The sequence below is a fragment of the Thunnus maccoyii genome, chromosome 9 (genome assembly GCF_910596095.1).
Source record: "Thunnus maccoyii chromosome 9, fThuMac1.1, whole genome shotgun sequence".
Classification (NCBI taxonomy): Eukaryota; Metazoa; Chordata; class Actinopteri; order Scombriformes; family Scombridae; genus Thunnus; species Thunnus maccoyii.
The window spans coordinates 21,871,415-21,894,276 of NC_056541.1; the positions used below are offsets into that span (position 1 = coordinate 21,871,415).

Genomic DNA, 22,862 nt, shown 5'->3' on the forward strand with positions numbered 1-22,862 from the left:
ATACACACATTTGGAAAAATCAGTCAGTATTCTCTAGTCTGAAGTATGTTCTTTCATTTGGTAGAGGCATTTCTTCATCAAAGATCATACGACGCTCAATACAATTGGCACCAAAGTCTGGCACCACAGGACGTTGGTATGATGTAACCACCCTTCCTTCTTTTATAGGTTCCTTGGTTTCCTCTCTCCTCGTTTCTTGGTTTCCTTGTGTCTCTACATGCATCTATGGTAGGAGGGACTAAGACGCAAGGAAAAGAGCAAGTGAGGGAAACGTAGATGCAATTAAGAGACTTGGAATGCACCCCATGTCGAGCAGACAAAAGATTTATGACAAAATACTGTTGGGCAGTCCACGTATCGCAACAGTGTTGCACATGATGATTTACACAAATTTGACTTTAAAGTGACCTTATAAAATTGTGTAAATCGTATTTGTTATTGGGCTATTTCACCAGTGAAATTATTCATTTATAAGGAGAAAAGAAAGGAATGGATGTACAAGATGCAAGAGATCAAATGAATGAAAAAATTGAAAAGTTGTGTTACCTTGTGGCCTGATACCACACAACAAAATAAATGGTGATACCTAACAGTAGTCTAGGAATGAATCAGACGAAAAACACTGGGAATTTTGTGAATCAGGTTTTATTGTGTAGTGAAAGAGACAGAAGTTGTGTGTTTTTATCTCACTATACAGCAAAATATATGTTGACTGCTATAGTTAAAAACATAAAAACAACTGATACTGTAGTTAAAAACATTTTTTCTTGAACTAGAAGGCCACATGTTGTCAAGTTTCTTTGGACTAGCCTCAAAGCAGAAGAGTGAGGTAGGTATAAACAATAATACTGGAAAAAATGATCCAACAGTGGTCAGACAGTTGAGTTGAACAAGGCTCCTAAAAACACTGATGTAGTCACTGAGATCTCAGTGATTATATTAGTGGCTGGACAAAACCAATCAGACCAGACCAGAAAACAATTCATACATGATACAAAGCCCTTTTTTTAGGCCTATATAAATGTAAACCATGCAAACAATTAACACCGCACCCAATGCATTTCACTTTAAAATTACACTTACAACCTTCAAATTTTTGCAAGACACTATTGAGGTATAATGTAAGGCTTTAATACTTTGTTAGTACCTATTGGTATTTTGCATCAGGATTAGTAAACTGAATCAGTCATTAAGCACACGTTCTGTTATTTTGCATCAGAATTTTCATCAGCAGAGGACGGGAAAAGAAGCGAATAAGATGGTGGAGCTTCATCATTTTGAGACAGGAAGTCTGTGTTCATCATTGGTGCAGAAGGCAGCAGGCTGTATGGCGGAGCAGCTGGAGACATGTTGAATGCTGATGGAGCAGAAGGGTTTGGGTGAATTGCTGGAGCAGATGGGGGTGGATGAAATGTTGGGGCAGTAGGCGGTGGGTGAAGCACAGAAGAAGATGATGAAGATGAAAATGGGGATCCATACGGAGAAGGCTGCTGTGGCGCTGGATTATTGTAACCCCTGCTCATGTGTGTGGCTTGAGCAGGGTACGTGGGTGGACCAGCATATGCTGGTTGGTTGTCTGAGTACACTGGTGCTGGTGCTGGTGCTGAGTACTGTTGGGCTCCTGGGTATCTATATCTGCCTGAATGTGGGGATGCAGGATAACCCATGGCCACCGCAGAGGGAGGGAAGTCACTGTTGCTTGGACCCCAAGAAGCCTCTGCTGGATAGGGACCCACAGAAACACCAGACTGAGAGCCAGGAGCTAGGTCACGAGGAATAATGATCAGTGGGAATACGACCTCCGGATCAAAAGCAAAGCTGATGTCCAGATACGCCTGAAAAAAAAAAAGAGTGCCTCATTAACAAATGACGTTAAAATGGGATATCAATATACTATCTAACAGCCACAACCAATTCAATATTTATGGGTCAGTTTTACAAATCAAATTTAAAAAACAGCTTCATCACTGGATTACAGATTACTGGGCTTTACCATAAATACAAACTGTTACGTCTTTACATACCTTTAAATAATATTCCACTGAGATAATTTCACAGTTGTTGATTGTCTGCATCTGATTACAGGGAATCTTTATGGCACATCTGACCTCCGTCTGTGTTTTGGATTTAATACAGTTGTCACACAGTTTCTGGATAACGTTGCTTTCATGTTTGGTGTTGCTGTTGGCACGGTACACCACATTCTGGGTTAAACTGAATTTGGGTGTCATGCTACTGGATGAGGCATTGTTGATTTTTGCAACAATCACCACTGTTTCTCCTGTAAGAAAAACAACATTTTTAATTAATAATTTATTCTAATTAAAGGTCCACATAATACAATTCAGTGTGCTCCTACTCATTTATTACTCCATGCATGTTATCTGAAAATACTATATGACCCATGACTAGAAATACCACAGTATGGATGTAATCATAACATATGTCAGGTAACACCCCTAACCCCCTAAACCTTGACCAAAATTTCTATCAATTCTTCTTTTATATGCTTTAATAAAACCATCACTGACAAATAAGACCATTGGCATGGCAGACATTGGAACTTGTCATAGCAGGAGGAGTACTGGTGTAACTTATACCATTAATGATGGGTAAAGTGTTATGAAGTACCTAAAGAAGTCACAAAAGTAAACCAGCAAGCGCAATACCAGAGCACTGAAATGGACACATCTAAATGGAATGCAGCCATTGATAATGTTACTAGTTACACCAGTGCTTCTCTGTGAGAGAGGACTGTACAGTGCACGCAATTTCTTTCATAAGTAATCAGCTGGATGAAACAATTCATGAAATTTAAGGCCAATATTATTACTACATGTTTTACTAAAACATGTAGTTTGGCTGTGACAACTATCATATGACAAAAAATAGTTTCCAGTATCTGCTCTCTGCAGAAGATCTCCCACCATGACTTGAACCTACCATGTCTGAAAAAAAGAATTTTATTACCTGGGGCATAAGCCCTCCTGTCAATGATGGCATCCATTTTTACTTGTCCGTTTGAGAAAAGCCCCGGATCTTTCTTTGTTGAACCAACTTGACGTGACTAGAATGTAATAAACACATGAAACACTTACTTTAAAAAAAAAAAAAAATGTAAAAAAGGGCAAGAGTCCCGGGTCCTCAGAATTAGGAGTGTGTTTCTCTATATTACCTTTTGAATCTCATCTCTTACTTTTTTCAACAAAAGAAATAGTCCATGAAAACTGTCCAAGGTAAGGTCCGTTAAAGCAGTGGTTCTCAACCTGGGGGTCGTGAGATAATTTCTGAAGGTTGTCAGATGGTTGTGTGAAAAAAAATAAAATAACATATTTTAGACTGGAAACTGTTTTTTTACATTCTACCACCTGTACCAGTGATATAATTTGTCTTGGCATAGATTTTATTGAGTGTGTGAGATTCAAAGTGTGCCCACTTGAGTTTTGATTGGACACATACACGCATACACAAACACACACACACACACACACACACCGTACACAAAATCATTTCGGCGCTTTGTGCTACAATACCTGCTTATAACCGGTTTTGCTACCTACTAGCTATCATATGGAACAACTATGGAGAGATGGCTTCTCCGAAAAAGTATTCCAGCTCAAGACTCAAGCCAAAAGGAGGTGTCTCAAGGTGGGTCACCTGAAAAGACAGCAGCGCCATCAACTGAGAAACGCAAGGCGCCAGTGGTTCTAACACAGCCCCAAGCTACCAATAAGAGAAGAGAAACGAAACACATCAACAAACCTTAGAGTTTTTTTGACACAAGGAGGGAAAACTATGGAGCCAAAAGACAGTGGTGACTGAGTATACTACAGTCCCCGCTAAGGCCCTGGCATATCTGGCATATCTGGCGGCTCAATCGAAAAAGTCCCACACTATTGCCGACAGCCTCATCCGCCCTGCAGCCATTGCAATGACGAGGGCTATGCATGGTGAAAAAATAGCTAGCACACTTGGGACTATTCCTTTGTCAAATGACACAATGGGGCAGCGTATTCATGACGTGGCAAACAACATTAAAAACCAGCTCATGGACAGAGTAAAGAAAAGTGGAAGATTTTCACTGCAAATTGACGAATCTACAGATGTGTCAGGTGATGCACAGCTGCTTGTATTTGTAAGACACAGCTATGACGGAAAAATGCATGAGGATATGTTGTTTTGCATGCCACTGGAGGGAACTTGCACAGGTCGGAATATTTTTAACAAGCTTGACGGTAAAATGCGCAAGGAGGGACTAAGTTGGGAAAACTGTGGTCCCGTGTGTACAGATGGAGCTGGCGCTATGCAGGGAACAAGAAAAGGACTAAAAGTTTGCATTTTAGAAGTTGCTCCCTGAGCTCGAGGACTTTATGGACAGTTATGACTCGACAGTTTCAACAGATACTTCCCAAAAGATGAAATGCCAGAGAGATATGACTGGATACGCCACCCTTTCACCACCTCCAGTGTGCAAAACCTGCTGTCGGAACTGGAGGATGCAATTTTGGACCTCTCTTCTGACCGCACATTACAGACTGCTCTCACATCGTGCACACTGGAAGAATTCTCGCAGTCAGTGGCTGTGGAATACTCAGGACTGTCAAAAGCTGCAATGGCTATATTCATTCCTTTTGGATCTACACATTTATATGAAAAGACATTTTCCACACTGACTTTCATCAAGAACAAATACAGATCACAGCTCATCAGAGTTAAAGATGATCTTTGTGTGGCAGTCTCCAACATAAAACCAAGAATAGAGTTGCTTTGTTCAAATAAGCAGGCCCAGCCATCCCACTAAAATGTGTGAGGGTAAGTGAACGATGTCCTTGCTACATAACGATAAAAACAATGAACTAATTGATAGGCAACAGGCCTTTAAATGGAAGTACGTCAAAAACTGAGAGAACAGACTGAATCTCCATTTTTACAGGAAAATGTAATGAATGAATTGATGTAAACACATTTTCCATTTCCGTATTTCTTTCCATTATTGTTCTTTTAGGCCTAAAGCACACATGTTGACTGCGAAGGTGCAGTTATTTAAATAGATGTAAAAAAAAAAAACTAAAGCCAAAATGGAATTTATTATTCTGTCTGTGGGCAAAAAAGTTCAGGGAGCAGGGGCATGGGGGGTCACGAACACCAACCTGATTATTCTGGGGGGTCACGACTCAAAAAGGTTGAGAACCACTGCGTTAAAGAATAAGGCTGGCAATTTTCTATATTTTTCTTTTTGTCAAATCTCTAATCTCATGTGCAGAGCCAAATCAACAATGAACTCATCCTATGTTCTACTATTGTGTGTGTGTCCAAAGTCTGATATATCATATTCCTCTTAATTATCCAGATTACCTGAGACGTTGCTTCTTGAACGGTACATTGCTGTTGAGATTTTAAAATTTAATATTTTAAAACATTTGAGTAGCACAATCCCAAACTCCAGAAGGTCTTTATCACAGCAGATATTTTCACTTGTCATAACAGGAAAAGCACAATCAGAGCTAATACTGTTAATCATCTGTTCTATTTATACATTGCAGTAAGCCAAACCAGTGAGTGATATTGCACAATACCTAGACCCTGGAACTGAGAAATCTAAATTGAATATATAAATTAGTTATTGTTATTAATTAATTACAATTGCACTTTTCCTAATGACATTTCAAATTGTCTTCTGTGATAAAGGTTTATTATCTCTATTATACTGCAGTGGCGGCAGAGCAAAATCTCTTCAGTGCATAAAATTAAAACTATCTGCATGGCTTAACAGTATTAGAGGTGAGTGAGAAAATATATTTTTAATGTGAATCAAGTGAACTGCGTAATACCAAATTGTTTTGTTTTCTGTAAAATCACATTACAAAATTTCCTCTTCTTATACTATACTCTGGAAAAAGGGGGATAAGGTTGCTGTCAAGTGAAATATCAGAGATTTGTGTACTATGAATAAACATTTTACGTACCATCAGAGATTGAAGGTTTGGAAAGGACTTGGAGACAAAATTGATCTTGTGCTCTACTGAACGGTCCAACCTCCAACTCCTGGACAACTTTGCTTCGAGCTTGTAAACAATCTTCCCATAAGTCCCCTTGAAGGATGTAGGCATGCTTCTGTAATGGGGAGCCAGCACATTAATGTTACACAATCTTCATTTGTAATCTGAAATACATTAACAACAGTAATCAAAATTCAATTAACATGTTTACACAATGTGCAGGAGTAGGTTATTTGGTCCTCCTTGTTAAAATGAATTACATTGTTAGAGTGCAAACATTATGTCCTGGTAAATAGTCTTCTTACTTACACTGATGGTAGTTTAATGCTGAATTTATAGACATGGGTCCCTCTAGGAATTACAGTATCTGCAAGTCAAAAGATTTTGGTGTTACTACTGACAGTAACCTATCACCATCACTAGTACGAGGCTACTATTAATGGCAAGTGGTGGAAAGCAACCAAGTACTTTCACTCATGCACTTTAGTACAATTTTGAGATACTTGAACTTTGTATAAGATTGAGCCTTTTCTTCTCCACTACACTTAATTTCATTAATGTACATTTTCACACTGAATGATGTGACAGCTGCAATTTCTGGTTAGTTATAGTATAGTTATTAGTCTCTTTGAACTGTTATGAAATAAACTACACCCTGAAGAAGTTAAAATTAGCCTCAACTCGACCACCTGCAACATTATTGATGCACACAGTAGTGAAAAGCCACTCTGCACAATGAGTTAGTTCATTTTACTGATAATACTTGTGTACCTTTACTTAAAGGGGCCATACTATGAAAAACTCACTTTTTCAGTGCTTGTATGTATGTATTTGGGTCTCTGATGAGACTACTAACACACAAGCTGTGAAATAAGACCGCCCAGTCAGTTTGGTGTGAGCTGGCTTGCTCTGTACTCATATGATTCAACAAGCCATTCAGATTTGATGCCCCTTCTGACATCACCGATTACGCTCTGATCTGGAGAAGTTTACTGGCAGGAGGACTTTATTTTTTAAACTTTCAGGATTAAATGGATTCATATTCAATCTTGCTTTTCAACCTAGACGGAGCTAACACCGGAGACACACACCACTTCTGCTGCTGTCATCAGTAATAAACATCTTAGATGCTGTTGAATTTATATATTTTAAGTTACACAGTATATAGATATCTATATGTATAAACAATAACGTTGCTGCCATATTTATGCCTTTAGGTTACATTATTTTGAGTGTGGATGGAGCAGCTACAATGTTAGCATAGCTCTGCTTGATCCAAACTCCATTCAAAAAACAAGCATTTTAACACTTGTTTGCTTGGCATCTTGCAGACAGACCTGACAAAGGATGAATTCAGGCTTTTTACAAATCAACATCATGAAGTAGTTATTTTGGCATCCTTTTAATCTGTTTATTGCAATTAAATCACAGCAAAATCTAAGTTTATTTACACTCAAACCGGCCGTTCTGAACGGGGCTGCTTAGACGGGATGAGAAGGCTGCAGTGGTGCTTGATCCTTGTGGTATTTTGACCAAAGTATGTAAGATACATTTTATTAAGACCCCAAGGAACTGTGTTAACTTGTGGAAAAGGGGTATAATATGGCCTCTTTAACATTAAGTTTAGAATGCAGGATTTAACTTGTTTCTATATTCTGGTATTGCTACTTTTTAATTAGCTATGAACATTTTAACATCAGTGAGTCATTGTGTCATGATGACGAGACGGTCTGCACCGTAAATGGGTTATGGTAACTCACAAGAAGTCTACCGCCTACCATTTGAGCCCTCTGGGATAAAAGACTGCTTCAGTTTGAAATATCTCCGGTGTGAAGAGTATGTATGGGTGCGATCGCCGCTCTTTTGTGTCCAACGCACTTCAGCGTCTCCTTTTGCTTTCACGAAGAAGCTTTCAACTGTGGTCTCCTTTAATAAGGCCAGTGTTACTTTTCCAGTTATGGTGTCTCCCTCCGAAAACGTCCCGTATTCATTCAGCGCATCGTAAGTCATCGTTAAGCTCTGAATCGAAGGCATTTTTGTAAAGAAGAGTTAGTAAATGATCCACCGCCCTCACTGATCGTTCGCGTGTGAAGGGTCTTTCATGTGACTGGAGAGAAGGGACGTATAGGCCACACCTTTTGAAAGTCTGCTCTAAGACCTCTACTGCCATCAAATGTTCAGACGAGAGAGGTGACGTTATGAGGCCAGAATAGCAACTGCAATTTTGACATCGAAAACATAACCTGAACTGAAAAAGGAAACACTGGCAATGAAACATGTTTACTACTATGATATAAAGATAATCTGTGTGCAACCAGTGTGCTACAACTCCATGGACAACCAATTAGATTTGAAGAGCATAAATCTGTTATAAGCAGAAAACTGTTCCAAGCTGAATAGGATCGCCCACTTTCACAAAGAATGTGAAGGGCCTTGGTAACAATAAATATATTATGAATTACTGAATATTATTAGAATATTCAGTGGTCTTAGCAGAACTATTAAAACCATGTTCACCAACAAATTCAAACCATATTCACCAACAAAATCGATTTAATTTCAACAATTTATTTCACAGCCAACAAAAAAACAGAAGTTCCCTTTATGGCTGAAAGTCATAGAGTATCTTGTTCTCTGTAAAATATTTGGGGTTTTGTTTACAACTCAAAACCACATCAGTTGGTGGTGGTTCCACCTCGGTCAACTTTAATCTTGCACCTAGAAGGAAACTTGTTGAACTAAAGGGCATAAACTGATTTGTTGGGCTCTGCCATCAATTAATGAATCAAGTAAGCAATAAAGTCAAAATAACTATTACTAATCTTAATCTAATAATTTCTCACAATAATGGGATTTACATGGAGCATAGAAAGGTAATTTCCCATCATAACACACACACAATGTACATTCAATATGTTTGCATGTATAAGATAACTAAAAACTGTAGCACACACACACTGTAACAGTGGCACAATTTCAGAATTTAGTTTCAGTTACATTACTTGCAAACACATTATGAGTATTATTATAGTAGTAGAGTATTATTATAGTGTAGTATTATTAGTATTATCAGCTACATGAGTATTTTGTGTTGTTTTTGATGCTCAGGCTTTGCCATCAGGCTCACTGCTACTGTTGACAGAAGGCGGGAAAGCAGACATGTAAGATGGAGGTTCTCCATGTTGAAACTGAGGTGGAGCAGAAGGGTCTTGATGCTGCACTAAAGAGGGGGGGAAAGCTGCACTTGCAAAACCATACGGAGCAGGACCTGGTGCCTGGTATCCATAAGCACCCGGAGCTGCAGGTACAGGATAAGGTCCAGAAGGGTAAGCAGGGGCAGGGAAGTCACTGTAGCTTGGGGCCCCCATAGCTGCAGCTGGGTAGGGACCAAAATCATCACCAAGCTGATGGGTAAGGACGCTGGAAGAAGCAATGACCAGTGGAAACAACACCTCTGGGTCGGTGGCAAAGCTGATGTCCACATACACCTGGGACACAGAAAAATTGAGATGTAAGATCGATCAGAAATGAATTCAATCAAACTGCCAGAATAATTGATTCATTTGACATTAATTTTTATTATGGCCCTGCTGGCTTGATCATCCTGTATTATAGTGTCTATGTTTATACAGCATTTGATACTGTGATTTTACAAGCTGTTGTGCTGTTATGTAGTTTTATATTTCTAATGATGTGCTACAGCTACTTTACCACCATGATTTAATGTCAATACTACATTATTACATACCTTAATTTCATATTTAACCGAGATGATTTCACAGTTATGGACAGTATGGACGATATTTTCAGGAATCTTCAATTGGCAGGAGACATTTTCCTCTGAGTTTGGTGCAACTGTGTCCCCAACCACTTTGCACAGGCTGTAGTGAGTGACTCTCCTGGAGCCCATGGCGCGGTACACTGTTCTCTGCTCTAAACTGCATTTGAGCTTTACTTTTTTGGAAGACGAGTTGTTGATTTTGGCACCAATAGACAAAGTTTCACCTATAAAGAAAATTAATAATAAAATCTGAATATGCTCTGATTTTTCTGGAATAATGTCACCATAGTACATCACAAAAAATCTTATATAAACTTAGTTTGAGATGTAATAATCATTCTAATGTAATACCAGAAGGATTTTCATGTGAATTAGTAATTAAAAATGTAAAAAGCTGTAAACATCTGACATCAGTTGACAATACACTGTAGTTTATGTCCTACAGGGACACTGGGTTATGTTATTAGTAACCTGGAGGGACTTTACCTGGAGAGCAAGCTTTTCTGTTGATGGTGGCAGACATCTGGACGTCTTTTTTGCTGACTGATCCAGCCTGGGGACACTTGAACAAATCATACAAACAAACATTTTATACTGACATTTTATTTAAACTTACTTCTTCATACGGCTGAAATTCAAAGTTCAGGGGAAAAAGTTGTCGTCTTGCTATTACCTTTTGAATTAAGCCAACCTTGTCTAGAATAACACCATAAAAGTGAACACTTTGAAATCTAAAAAGGAATCTTCCGTGTCCAGGTTTGAGATGGGGTTGAGCAATATTGTAAGTGTTCTCTTGACTCTCTCTCTTCAAATAAATAAGTGCAATCCACACTTTCAACGCTGTTGACTGCCAACTCCACTTCTTGCAGACTTACTCCAACCTCTGTTTATGCAAGCAGCCGGTTTGTGTGTTTCTCAACATATCAGACATCACAAGCATGAACTCTCAGATTATCTCCTGCTGTCCCTCTCCTCCCAATTATATTGAAGTATAAAACACTGTTATGTTAGAATTTTCTACATGGCAGACTTAGTGAAACTCAGGCCTATACTGAACTGTATGACTGCTTTCACACTTAAAAAGACCAACTGTCTCTTAAGTCAATTGACTTTGTCACCTGCTTCATTTCCCTCTCTCCTCCTCCACTCTCATAACCTTCTCTCTTCCCCCTTCTCCTGGATTTAATATGGATCTCCAGATCTTGTCATTTCCCACCTTTCTACTAGATGGCCTCAGAGATTCCTGACCTCTGCCAGTCATCTGATCCTGCACTTCCATACACTCCCGTCCCTCATTCCCTCATTTAGCCTCAGGATATACTGTATATGATCTGTTTCACCTTCTGCGCATGTGCATGTTTTTGACATACTGTACTGTACCGTAAGCCTACTTATTGACTTTGTGAATATGGTTCAACCTGTTTTGCTTGGGCGTGTCTGCATTTCAGATCGCCTCCATTGTCGTTTAATACCCAAACTGTGACAAACATATTGTTTAAATTAATGAGTGGAAATAAAATTCTATTAAATTCATAACGTGTCATTATACACTTACCATCAATTGTGATTGTGGGAAGGATCTGGAAACAAAATTGAGCTCTTTTTGTTCTGAAGAAGGCAAATGCCAGCTCCTGGACAGCTTTGCTTTAAGCACGTAGACAATCTTTCCATGAATCCCATTGAAGGATGGTGGCATGTCCCTGAGAAAAGAAGAAGAGAGAAGAGAAGAAAAGAGAACCAGTCCAGTACAGTTATTTATAAAAGCAAACAATTAGTCATGATAAGTCGTCACTTACCCCTGTGGGATTTTAAGGCTGAACTTAAAGCGATGATCCCCTTCGGGAAGAACATTGTCTGCAAAGAAGTGGGTAAAAAGGGTAATTGTCACTTTCCTGTAGAGAACAAGGTTAGTTCGCAAATGTGAATTGATTCTGACAAGTCATAAAGCCATCACTGAGCTTATCTAAAGAATTAAAATGATGTTAACAATAAAGTACATACAGCACTTACTTAAAAGCCGTCAGCAGACAGTGCCTCTACGTCATTAGTAAGCTGTAAAATATCCATTTTAACAAATAGGCTAAAAGCTGAGCAAGCAATTCAACCAACCACACCTTCACACTTTTTAGCTACCTTTTGCATCTTCTGCAATTAAGTATTCTTTGACTTTCAAGTATCTCTTGTGCGATCTAACGTTTCTCCTGTTATCTCCAGTTCCCTCTCTCCAGTGGACGGACGCATCCCCTTTGATTTTCACGACAAGGCCCTTCACTTTGGTTTCTTTATTCAAAGTGAAACTAACTGTGCCTGTGACCGTGTCCCCATCAGAAAAGGTGTTTTCTTTGTTGAGAGCGTCGTAAGTCAGAGTGAAGTCCTTTATCGGAGACATTTTAGGCGAGTCGGCTGTACGTACTGTTCTATCACTTGTGACACGAGTCTGATAAAATTATGTAAACACGCACCTGAAAGGTGGAGTCACAAGAATACTTCCGCATCTGCACTTCACTTCACTGTTGGGCAATACATGTATCGCAACAGCATTGCGCACAACAGGTTGTTAACAGGTTGCACACGACGATTATTTACACAGATTTGAATTTAAAGTGACGTTATAAAACGGTGTACATCGTATTTGTTATTAGGCTATTTCACAGTGCAATTATTCATTTATGAGGAGAAGAGAAAGGAATGGATGTACAAGATGCAAGAGATCAGATGAATGAAAAAATATTCTATTTAATGTGTTGTGCTACCTTGTGGCCTTGTACTTCAACCATAAAACAAAATAAATGGTGATACCTAACAGTAGTCTAGGAATCAAAGAGTCCTCACTCACACTCAACGATCTGCAAAGAAACTTTAGCTGACAGTCCCTTATTCAGATCTATGAATCAGACGAAAAACACTGGCAATGTGTGAATCAGGTTTTATTGTGTGGTGAAAGAGACAGAAGTTGTGTGTTTTTATCTCACTATACAGCAAAATATATGGCCTTAGTTGACTGCTATAGTTAAAAACATTAAAATAAAAAACAATTAATACTGTAGTTAAAAACATTTTTTCTTGAACTAGAAGGCCACATGTTGTCAAGTTTCTTTGGACTAGCCTCAAAGCAGAAGAGCGAGGTAGGTATAAACACTAATACTGGAAAAAATGATCCAACAGTGGTCAGACAGTTGAGTTGAACAAGGCTCCTAAAAACACTGATGTAGTCACTGAGATCTCAGTGATTATATTAGTGGCTGGACAAAACCAATCAGACCAGACCAGAAAACAATTCATACATGATACAAAGCCCTTTTTTTAGGCCTATATAAATGTAAACCATGCAAACAATTAACACTGCACCCAATGCATTTCACTTTAAAATTACACTTACAACCTTCAAATTTTTGCAAGACACTATTGAGGTATAATGTAAGGCTTTAATACTTTGTTAGTACCTATTGGTATTTTGCATCAGGATTAGTAAACTGAATCAGTCATTAAGCACACGTTCTATTATTTTGCATCAGAATTTTCATCAGCAGAGGACAGGAAAAGAAGCGAATAAGATGGTGGAGCTTCATCAGTTTGAGACAGGAAGTCTGTGTTCATCATTGGTGCAGAAGGCAGCAGGCTGTATGGCGGAGCAGCTGGAGACATGTTGAATGTTGGTGGAGCAGAAGGGTATGGGTGAATTGCTGGAGCAGATGGGGGTGGATGAAATGTTGGGGCAGTAGGCGGTGGGTGAAGCACAGAAGAAGATGATGAAGATGAAAATGGGGATCCATACGGAGAAGGCTGCTGTGGCGCTGGATTATTGTAACCCCTGCTCATGTGTGTGGCTTGAGCAGAGTACGTGGGCGGACCAGCATATGCTGGTTGGCTGTCTGAGTACACTGGTGCTGGTGCTGAGTACTGTTGGGCTCCTGGGTATCTATAACCGCCTGAATGTGGGGATGCAGGATAACCCATGGCCACCGCAGAGGGAGGGAAGTCACTGTTGCTTGGACCCTGAGAAACCTCTGCTGGATAGAGACCCACAGAAACACCAGACTGAGAGCCAGGAGCTAGGTCACGAGGAATAATGACCAGTGGGAATACAACCTCCGGATCAAAAGCAAAGCTGATGTCCAGATATGCCTGAAAAAAAAAAAAGAGTGCCTCATTAACAAATGACGTTAAAATGGGATATCAATATACTATCTAACAGCCACAACCAATTCAATATTTATGGGTCAGTTTTACAAATCAAATTTAAAAAACAGCTTCATCACTGGATTACAGATTACTGTGCTTTACCATAAATACAAACTGTTATGTCTTTACATACCTTTAAATAATATTCCACTGAGATAATTTCACAGTTGTGGATTGTCTGCATCTGCTTACAGGGAATCTTCATGACACATCTGACCTCCTTCTGTGTTTTGGATTTAATAAAGTTGCCACACAGTTTCTGGATAACGTTGCTTTCATGTTTGGTGTTGCTGTTGGCACGGTACACCACATTCTGGGTTAAACTGAATTTGGGTGTCATGTCACTGGATGAGGCATTGTTGATTTTTGCAACAATCACCACTGTTTCTCCTGTAAGAAAAACAACATTTTTAATTAATGATTTATTCTAATTAAAGGTCTACATAATACAATTCAGTGTGCTCCTACTTATTTATTACTCCATGCATGTTATCTGAAAATACTATATGACCCATGACTAGAAATACCACAGTATGGATGTAATCATAACGTATGTCAGGTAACACCCCTAACCCCCTAAACCTTTACCAAAATTTCTATCAATTCTTCTTTTATATGCTTTAATAAAACTATCACTGACAAGTAAGACCATTGGCATGGCAGACATTGGAACTTGTCATAGCAGGAGGAGTACTGGTGTAACTTATACCATTAATGATGGGTAAAGTGTTATGAAGTACCCAAAGAAGTCACAAAAGTAAACCAGCAAGTGCAAAAGCAGAGCACTGAAATGGACACATCTAAATGGAATGCAGCCATTGATAATGTTACTAGTTACACCAGTGCTTCTCTGTGAGAGATGACTGTACAGTGCATTCAGTTTCTTTCTTGTTGGCATAAGTAATCAGCTGGATAAGACAATTCATGTACTTTAAGGCCAATATTAATGCTGTGACAACTATCATATAACAAAAAATAGTTTCCAGTATCTGCTCTCTGCAGAAGATCTCCCACCATGACTTGAACCTACCATGTCTGAAAAAGAATTTTACTACCTGGGGCATAAGCCCTCCTGTCAATGATGGCATCCATTTTTACTTGTCCTTTTGAGAAAGGCCCCATCTCTTTCTTTGTTGAACCAACTTGACGTGACTAGAATGTAATAAACACATGAAACAATCAATTTTAAAAAATTAAAAATATTTTTTTTTAAGTTTAAAAAAAAAAAAAAAAAAGTCCCAGGTCCTCAGGATTAGAAGTGCATATCTCTACACTAACTTTTGAATCTCATCTCTTACTTCTTTCTACAGAAGAAATAGTCCCCATGAAAACTGTCCAAGGTAAGGTCTGTTAGAGGATAAGGCTGGTAATTTTCTATATTTTTCTTTTTGTCAAATCTCTAATCTCATGTGCAGAGCCAAATCAACAATGAACTCATCCTACGTTCTACTACTGTGTGTGTGTCCAAAGTCTGATATGTCATATTCCTCTTAATTATCCAGATTACCTGAGACGTTGCTTCTTGAACGGTACATTGCTGTTGAGATTTTAAAATTGAATATTTTAAAACATTTGAGCAGCATAAATCCAAACTCCAGAAGGTCTTTATCACAGCAGATATTTTCACTTGTCATAACAGGAAAAGCACAATCAGAGCTAATACTGTTAATCATCTGTTCTATTTATACATTGCAGTAAGCCAAACCAGTGAGTGATATTGCACAATACCTAGACCCTGGAACTGAGAAATCTAAATTGAATATATAAATTAGTTATTGTTATTAATTAATTACAATTGCACTTTTCCTAATATGACATTTCAAAATGTCTTCTGTTATAAAGGTTTATTATCTCTATTATACTGCAGTGGCGGCAGAGCAAAATCTCTTCAGTGCATAAAACTAAAACTATCTGCATGGCTTAACAGTATTAGAGGTGAGTGAGAAAATATATTTTTAATGTGAATCAAGTGAACTGCGTAATACCAAATTATTTTGTTTTCTGTAAAATCACATTACAAAATTTCCTCTCCTTATACTATACTCTGGAAAAGGGGGATAAGGTTGCTGTCAAGTGAAACATCAGAGATTTGTGTACTATAAATAAACATCTTACGTACCATCAGAGATTGAAGGTTTGGAAAGGACTTGGAGACAAAATTGATCTCCTGTTCTACTGAACGGTCAAACCTCCAACTCCTGGACAACTTTGCTTCGAGCATGTAAACAATCTCCCCATAAGTCCCCTTGAACGATGTAGGCATGCTTCTGTAATGGGGAGCCAGCACATTAATGTTACACAATCTTCATTTGTAATCTGAAATACATTAACAACAGTAATCAAAATTCGATTAACATGTTTACACAATGTGCAGGAGTAGATTATTTGGTCCTCCTTGTTAAAATGAATTACATTGTTAGAGTGCAAACATTATGTCCTGGTAAATAGTCTTCTTACTTACACTGATGGTAGTTTAATGCTGAATTTATAGACATGGGTCCCTCTAGGAATTACAGTATCTGCAAGTCAAAAGATTTTGGTGTTACTGCTGTCAGTCGACCACCATTTCTAGTCCGAGGCTACTATTAATGGCAAGTGGTGGAAAGCAACCAAGTACTTTTACTCATGTACTTTAGTACAATTTTAAGATACTTGAACTTTGTATAAGATTGACCATTTTCTCCTCTAGTACATTTAATTTCAGTAATGTACATTTTCACACGAAATGATGTGACAGCTGCAATTTCTGGTTAGTTAAAGTATAATTATTAGTCTCTTTACGGCTGTGGCTCAGGAGGTAGAGCGGGTCGTCCACTAATCGTAAGATCGGCGGTTCGATTCCCGGCTCCACCAATCCGCATGTCGATGTGTCTTTGAGCAAGATACTTAACACCTAAATGCTCCTGATGGCTGGGCCCTCAGTGTGTGAATGACTTGATGTCCTCTGATGGGAAGGTGGGGACCTTGCATGGTAGCTCCTGTACCCATTCAGCGTATGAATGTGTGAGAACAGGTGAATGTGATTCGTAGTGTAAAAAGCGTTTTGAGTGGTCGGAAGACTACTCAAGTACAGTCCATTTACCATTTACACGGTTATGGAATAAACTACACCCTGAAGAAGTTAAAATGAGCTCCAACTCGACCACCTGCAACATTATTGATGCGTTAGTTCATTTTACTGATAATACTTCTGTACTTTCACTTAACATTAAGTTTAGAATGCAGGATTTAACTTGTTTCTATATTGTAGTATTGCTACTTTTTAATTTGCTATGAACATTTTAACATCAGTGAGTCATTGTGTCATGATGACAGATTACGAGACAAATAGGAAAGAAATAAAAAAAAACCAAAAACAGCATGAACTGACAATCAGGGAGGAAACAGTACAGACATTCTGCACCGTAAATGGGTTATGGTAACTCTCAAGAAGTCTACCGCCTACCCTTTGAGCCCTCTGGAACAAAAAACTGCTTCAGTTTGAAATATCTCCGGTGTGAAGAATATGTGAAGCTGCCATCGCCGCTGTATACTGTCCAACACACGTGAGCATCTCCTTTTGCTTTCACGAAGAAGCTTTTAACTGTGATCTTCTTTAATAAGGCCAGTGTTACTTTTCCAGTTAGAGTGTCTCCCTCCGAAAACGTCCTGTCTTCATTCAGCGCATCGTAAGTCAACGTTAAGCTTTGAATCGAAGGCATTTTTGTAGGGAAGAGTTGGTAAATGAGATGATACAAGAGATGATATCGATGATTGATCCACCGTCCTCACTGATGCTAGCGTGTGATGGGGCTCTCATGTCACTAGAATTGGGGGACATATAGACCACACCTTTTCGAACCTGCCCAAAGACCTTTAAGAACAAAAGTTGACATGTTCATTTAAAAATTTACAATCTTATAAACCTATTTTATTTGGATTTTTTTTTTTTTTTGCATTATCATGTGTTTTTTAATGGCAACCTTCAGATTTTTTTCTTCATGTTTGTCTTTTTTTCAGTGACATTTTTTTTTTTAGTCTCAATGGTCTTCAGTTTTAACTTTCTGTTAGCGTTTTGGTGTAGAGGAGTGCCCTTGCTGGGCCTACATTAGCCAGTATAGTTTAGTTAATTTGTTCAGTTTTTCCAAAAAACACGTGATTAAAAATGTGCTGCGACGTTTTCTTAGATGTGAGGAGCCGCTGGCCGGGTGAGACCGGCCGGGTGAGACCAGCCGGTCATCTCGCAGCAGCAGCCCGAGTCCTGTGTCATCAGCCCGGTGTCACACCCTGCCTGGACTTTGTGTGTTTTTTCGTCTTTTTATGTTCTTGTGTTCTTTGGGGTCTCCTGGTTTGCAGTTCTGTTTAGTCCTTCTGGTCATATGGGTCTTGTTTGGGTGGTGGGTTTGGACTGTCTTTTGTTGTTTAGCCTGGTGTGTTGTATACTTAAGTTTAGGTTCATGATGGTTCTTGGACAGGTTGGTGTGGGTTATATTTAGAGTATTGTGTTTTCTGGGTTTTGGCTTTGTTACTGTGTTTCCCTTGTGTGTTCATGTACTCCTCCTCACCTGCCCTGCTTCACTCTCGTTAGCCCTGCTCTGCTCTGTGTCTTCCCCACACCTGCCCTGTATCAGTCTCGTTAGCCCTGCTTGCTTCTCGTGTTTCCCTCAGCCAATCACTCCCAGCCTGCCCTTGTGTCTCGTCACCTGTTCCCCATTCCCTGATTAGTTTAGTCTCTATTTAAGGTCTGGTTTTGAGTTGAGTCTTTGTTGGATCATTCGTTTAGTTTCATCTGCTAGTTCTGTTTGTCTGTTCTTGACCATCCATGATTAAAGGAGATTTTCATCAAATCTGCATTCTGGCCTCTGTGTTTGGGTCCACTCCTGCTTCCCCACCCTGACACCTGGGGAGAAAATTAATCGATCTGATCTGAACTGAATTGATCTGAACTGATCTGTGCAGCTTTTTGGTGATTTACCACTGGCTCTAATGTCTAATGACAGGACAACAGCGCTGCATCTGGGGCGCTATATGTACAGATGTCACCACATTTCAATAAATACACATGTCTTAGAATGAACAGAACAGTCTATATTTAATTTAATTTAATTTGATGAAGAGTCCTCTCCAAAACTTGCCAAGTCCTCAACACACCTGCCTGTACTGTGACAAAATATCTCAACTCAAAGCTCCACTTTCTTGCAAAACTATAACCTCATTGACAGAGAGATGCAGTATATTGTGTTATTCAGTCTGAATTTAGCTATAATAAAAATCTAAACTGTTAAGTAGCTTAATAAAATTCACTTTATTATATGGACCATATCATGGGATATTATAGTACTTTTTTAACAAGCTTTTACACCAAGCCAGGTTTCATTAAGCCTGAAATAGAAAAAATAATAGTTACAATACTTATAACCTTTTGTTTTTTACAGACATGTTTCTTTATCATTGCCTAAGCCAATGACAGTCAAATGACTAAAGGTATTTTGTCAGTGTAACAGAAGACACTTACAATTACAAACGGTAGCCTAACAACAAAAAATCAAATGTCCTCCACAGCCAACTAAACTCATACAAAACACCTATTTCAGCCGTCAATTCACAAGTTTCATCCATGTCTCCTATCCACAGTAATGTATCCACAGTATGAACCTCTACTACTCGCTCTATACATCTATGGTTGGGGCAAGTGGGTAGTTCCAGATCTAGGAAAGTGAAGCCAACGTGGAGGTAACTTAAACCTGCATTCTCTCTAATGGCTATCGAGGGCACTCCAGTGGCTGCAAAACAAAGTCCGATTGTATGGAAGTCTATGAGAAAATGACCCTACTTCTCACTTGATTTATTACCTCAGTAAACCCTTTCCTAGTGAGTTTATGCTCTCAATTGCTAGTTTCAAGTCTTATTCAATACAGCATGATGCTCATTTTGTAAATTATTGTCCCCTTTAATTTATATTTGATGATAAAGCAGGGTATGCTGTAGGGCGTGGCTACGTTATGATTGAAAAGTTGCTACCACAGTGACAACGTTGGTTGGGTAACGTAAACATGGCGTAATCCCAGAATCAGTATTAGTGTAACCGTAGCCGTCGCTATTTCAGTGTGTTTTCAGTTCATGAAAGTTAATTGTAAAATTTTGGTTGCCTAAAAAGACTTGTTAAGCATTTGGTTGTACTATAAGATCCCGTAAAGAGTCAGATGTTCACGTTTTCCAGTAAGTTCATTTTGATTTACTGGTTTAAACCTATTTTCGCTAGCGAAAATTAGCATTATCACAGTTAATCATAGACTGTAAATCATGAATGTATAAAGAGAACTTCCTATGAAAGTTGCTCAGAATGGATGTATAATAAGAGCTCTTATTATACATCCATGTTGCTCAGTGGCGCCATGGATGTATAAAGAAAAGTGGATACAGCGTCCGAGGCGGGCCCCGTTCATTCCTATGAACGCTGCTCAGTGGCACCATGGATGTATTATTAGAGCTGGAAACCAGACTAAAAATGGCGCCCATTCAACCCTATAGGAATTGCTCGCCTGGTGCAAGCCCCCAGGAACAGCGCCGGGCTGTGAAGCAAATTTGACATAGTGGCCAAACCATGTAATTAAAACATCACGTGATGCTATTGGGCCCAAAAAGACTTTTTCCAATAGACTGACATTGTGAAAGAGATATCTGTAAATCAGTGGATACATTTTTTGAGCATCACAACCCCGCGACACGGCTCACCTCACTATCAAAATTCGATCCGTTCGGTCCAGTTACATTTCGAAAGTCTAAAAGAGCTGCACGATTGAATTGTTTTATTCCCATTTAAGTTAGCCAGAGGGCGAAACCGGAAGTAGCCGGCGAAAGTCACTAGTGCACTTGCTCTATGGGCCCAATGATCCCGGAAGATCCGGGTAATTTTTATACGCGGAAGTCAAACTTTTTTGGCTTCATGCGCCACTGAGCAACTTTCATATGAATGAATGGGGCCCTGTCTCCGACGCTGTATCCAGTTTTCTTTATACATCCATGGGCTGGCGCATATGTAATGGGTTGGAAATGCCACATGTTAAGTTTTTTATGTAAACAGACACCCCCTAATTTTTTGTTAATTATTTGAACTAATCTAACTCTGTTTGTACAGTTTTGACGTCAGGTCAATACTCAAAGATGTCAGTATGCAGTGCTCTAATGCCTCTGATACCTGAGGGAGGTCACTCGTACCTGCTCTGCTCATGCGCAGCTCAATATTAAATGAGCGTCGGCTAGAGCAAGACGCTAACTTTGGCTCTCTCCCTTAATAATCCACAGGTATGTTAAAACTTGCTTTTCTATGATTAGTTCTGTTTACTAGCTAATGTAAATGCATTGCAAATCGTTCTGTGAAGTTGTGACATGGTTTAGAGATGTATTTGGAACGTATTTTTGTTGCTGTGTGTTTTCGTGGGCGCCGCCATGGAGAATATTTACCTCCGTGAATTTCGGTTTTCTACTATTTTGTCAGTGAAAGTTACAGACCTTTGCATGTGGTAACATATAAAAATGTGTTTAAAAGATTGTTTTAGAGTACAAGCCAGCCAGTCGCGAGTTAATGGTAAATAGAGATGCTATATTCAAACCAGTTTCACTTCCGGTCCCGCGTTAACAAGGCAGGGTCGCGCCATTTTGTTAAGCGGTTAAGTGCAAGTGCAGGTGAGTGTTATGCTAATGTTGCTGAAAGGTTCTGTGTAGGTCATATCAGTGTAGGATGAGTGTAACTGTGGTGTATGTGTTAAAATAGGAGTGATTGTAGTAATGTCAGTGCTGTTATTTTGTATTTATTTATGTTTGTTATATATATATATATATATATATATATATATATATATATATATATATATATATATTACATTATATTGTAGTTAAGCCTATTCTTATTTATTTAAAAATGGAAGTCATATTTTAAATTTGTGTGAAGTTATTTTTCTTTAGACAGAATGTTTTATATTGTTTATTGTGAATTTGGTTTCAACATTTATTTTATTTCTGTAACATGTTTTGGTGTGAATGTGAAATATGAACCTTGAAGCAGCAGGTTTCAGGAAACTGACGTAACTGAGAAATATGTACAGTTTTATACTGTTGTGTTAAATATTAAATGAGCATCGGCTAGAGCAAGACGCTAACTTTGTCTCTCTCCCTTATTAATCCACAGACCATGTTTTTATCGGCTACACAGTGCACCCTTGCCTGTGTAACCTTTGCTGCCGGTCCAGATTTCCCCTAGGTCTGGCACCGGTAACACATACGCCAAAAAAAGTTTCTAGCTTCCGGGTTTGCTTCTGCATTGTGCGGCTCACTGAATATGTGCAGCAGTGTTTCCCCTTCTGGCCCTGCCCACGAGTTCCTGCTCGGCCCATGGACTTTACATTGAGATGACATCACAGATTTTTAAATTGCTTGTCTCGGCTCAAGGAAAGTTTTACAAATATAAAACCTCCATGGATCAAAAGTTCATAATAGAGAGAGTCATAATTGCAGTTTGAGGCATCCTGTCAACAGTTTTACAGACGTCTCTTTTATAATGGTGGTCTATGGGGAAAATGCTTTTTGGGCCACAGGGGGATTTTTCACTGCAATACTGCGAGTGGCCACTGGGAAAAATTGGCTGCAATAGTGAGCGGCGGGGCCCTGTCCAGCTCTTATTATACATCCATGAGTGGCGCATGAAGCCAAAAAAGTTCCAAATTGCCTCCGCATTTGTGCGGCCCATAGAGCAAGTGCAGTATTCGCCGGCCGAGTCGGCTACTTCCAGTTTAGCCCTCTGGCTAACTTGAATGAGGATGAAACAATTAAATCATGCGGCTCTTCTAGGCTTTTGAAATGTGATCGGACCAAATGGATCAAAGTCTGATAGTGAGACAAGTAATTTTGTGGGGGTTGTGACG

General features: G+C 39.1%; 4 protein-coding genes across 10 annotated transcripts in view; 1 reads left to right on the forward strand and 3 right to left on the reverse strand.

Annotated features, from left to right (window-relative positions):
* Positions 1 to 638: 638 nt before the first annotated feature.
* LOC121904348 (arrestin domain-containing protein 3-like) lies at positions 639 to 8,255 on the reverse strand. Its single transcript, XM_042422039.1, has 6 exons — positions 7,778 to 8,255; positions 6,309 to 6,366; positions 5,967 to 6,114; positions 2,971 to 3,067; positions 2,025 to 2,281; positions 639 to 1,835 (listed from the first exon to the last, which is right to left on the reverse strand). The coding sequence occupies exons 1-6, from the start codon at positions 8,031 to 8,033 to the stop codon at positions 1,206 to 1,208; spliced, it is 1,446 nt and encodes a 481-aa protein (XP_042277973.1). The 5' UTR covers positions 8,034 to 8,255; the 3' UTR covers positions 639 to 1,205.
* A 292-nt stretch (positions 8,256 to 8,547) lies between these two features.
* LOC121904350 (arrestin domain-containing protein 3-like) lies at positions 8,548 to 12,247 on the reverse strand. Its single transcript, XM_042422041.1, has 6 exons — positions 11,914 to 12,247; positions 11,577 to 11,634; positions 11,336 to 11,480; positions 10,267 to 10,342; positions 9,748 to 10,004; positions 8,548 to 9,487 (listed from the first exon to the last, which is right to left on the reverse strand). The coding sequence occupies exons 1-6, from the start codon at positions 12,167 to 12,169 to the stop codon at positions 9,104 to 9,106; spliced, it is 1,176 nt and encodes a 391-aa protein (XP_042277975.1). The 5' UTR covers positions 12,170 to 12,247; the 3' UTR covers positions 8,548 to 9,103.
* Positions 12,248 to 12,721: 474 nt separating this feature from the next.
* Positions 12,722 to 17,829, reverse strand: LOC121904229 (arrestin domain-containing protein 3-like). The gene is made up of 6 exons (XM_042421868.1): positions 17,408 to 17,829; positions 16,424 to 16,481; positions 16,082 to 16,229; positions 15,018 to 15,114; positions 14,096 to 14,352; positions 12,722 to 13,905 (listed from the first exon to the last, which is right to left on the reverse strand). The coding sequence occupies exons 1-6, from the start codon at positions 17,661 to 17,663 to the stop codon at positions 13,282 to 13,284; spliced, it is 1,440 nt and encodes a 479-aa protein (XP_042277802.1). The 5' UTR covers positions 17,664 to 17,829; the 3' UTR covers positions 12,722 to 13,281.
* Positions 17,830 to 20,963: 3,134 nt separating this feature from the next.
* Positions 20,964 to 22,862, forward strand: part of LOC121903502 (ultraviolet-B receptor UVR8-like) — a 333,525-nt gene continuing 331,626 nt past the window's right edge. For 4 of the 7 annotated variants that reach the window (XM_042420598.1, XM_042420604.1, XM_042420599.1 and 1 more), the window contains exon 1: positions 20,964 to 21,246. The gene's annotated coding sequence lies outside the window, so the exon portion shown is untranslated. The remainder of the gene's footprint in view (positions 21,247 to 22,862) is intronic. The other 3 variants (XM_042420605.1, XM_042420607.1, XM_042420606.1) reach the window with 3 other exon arrangements.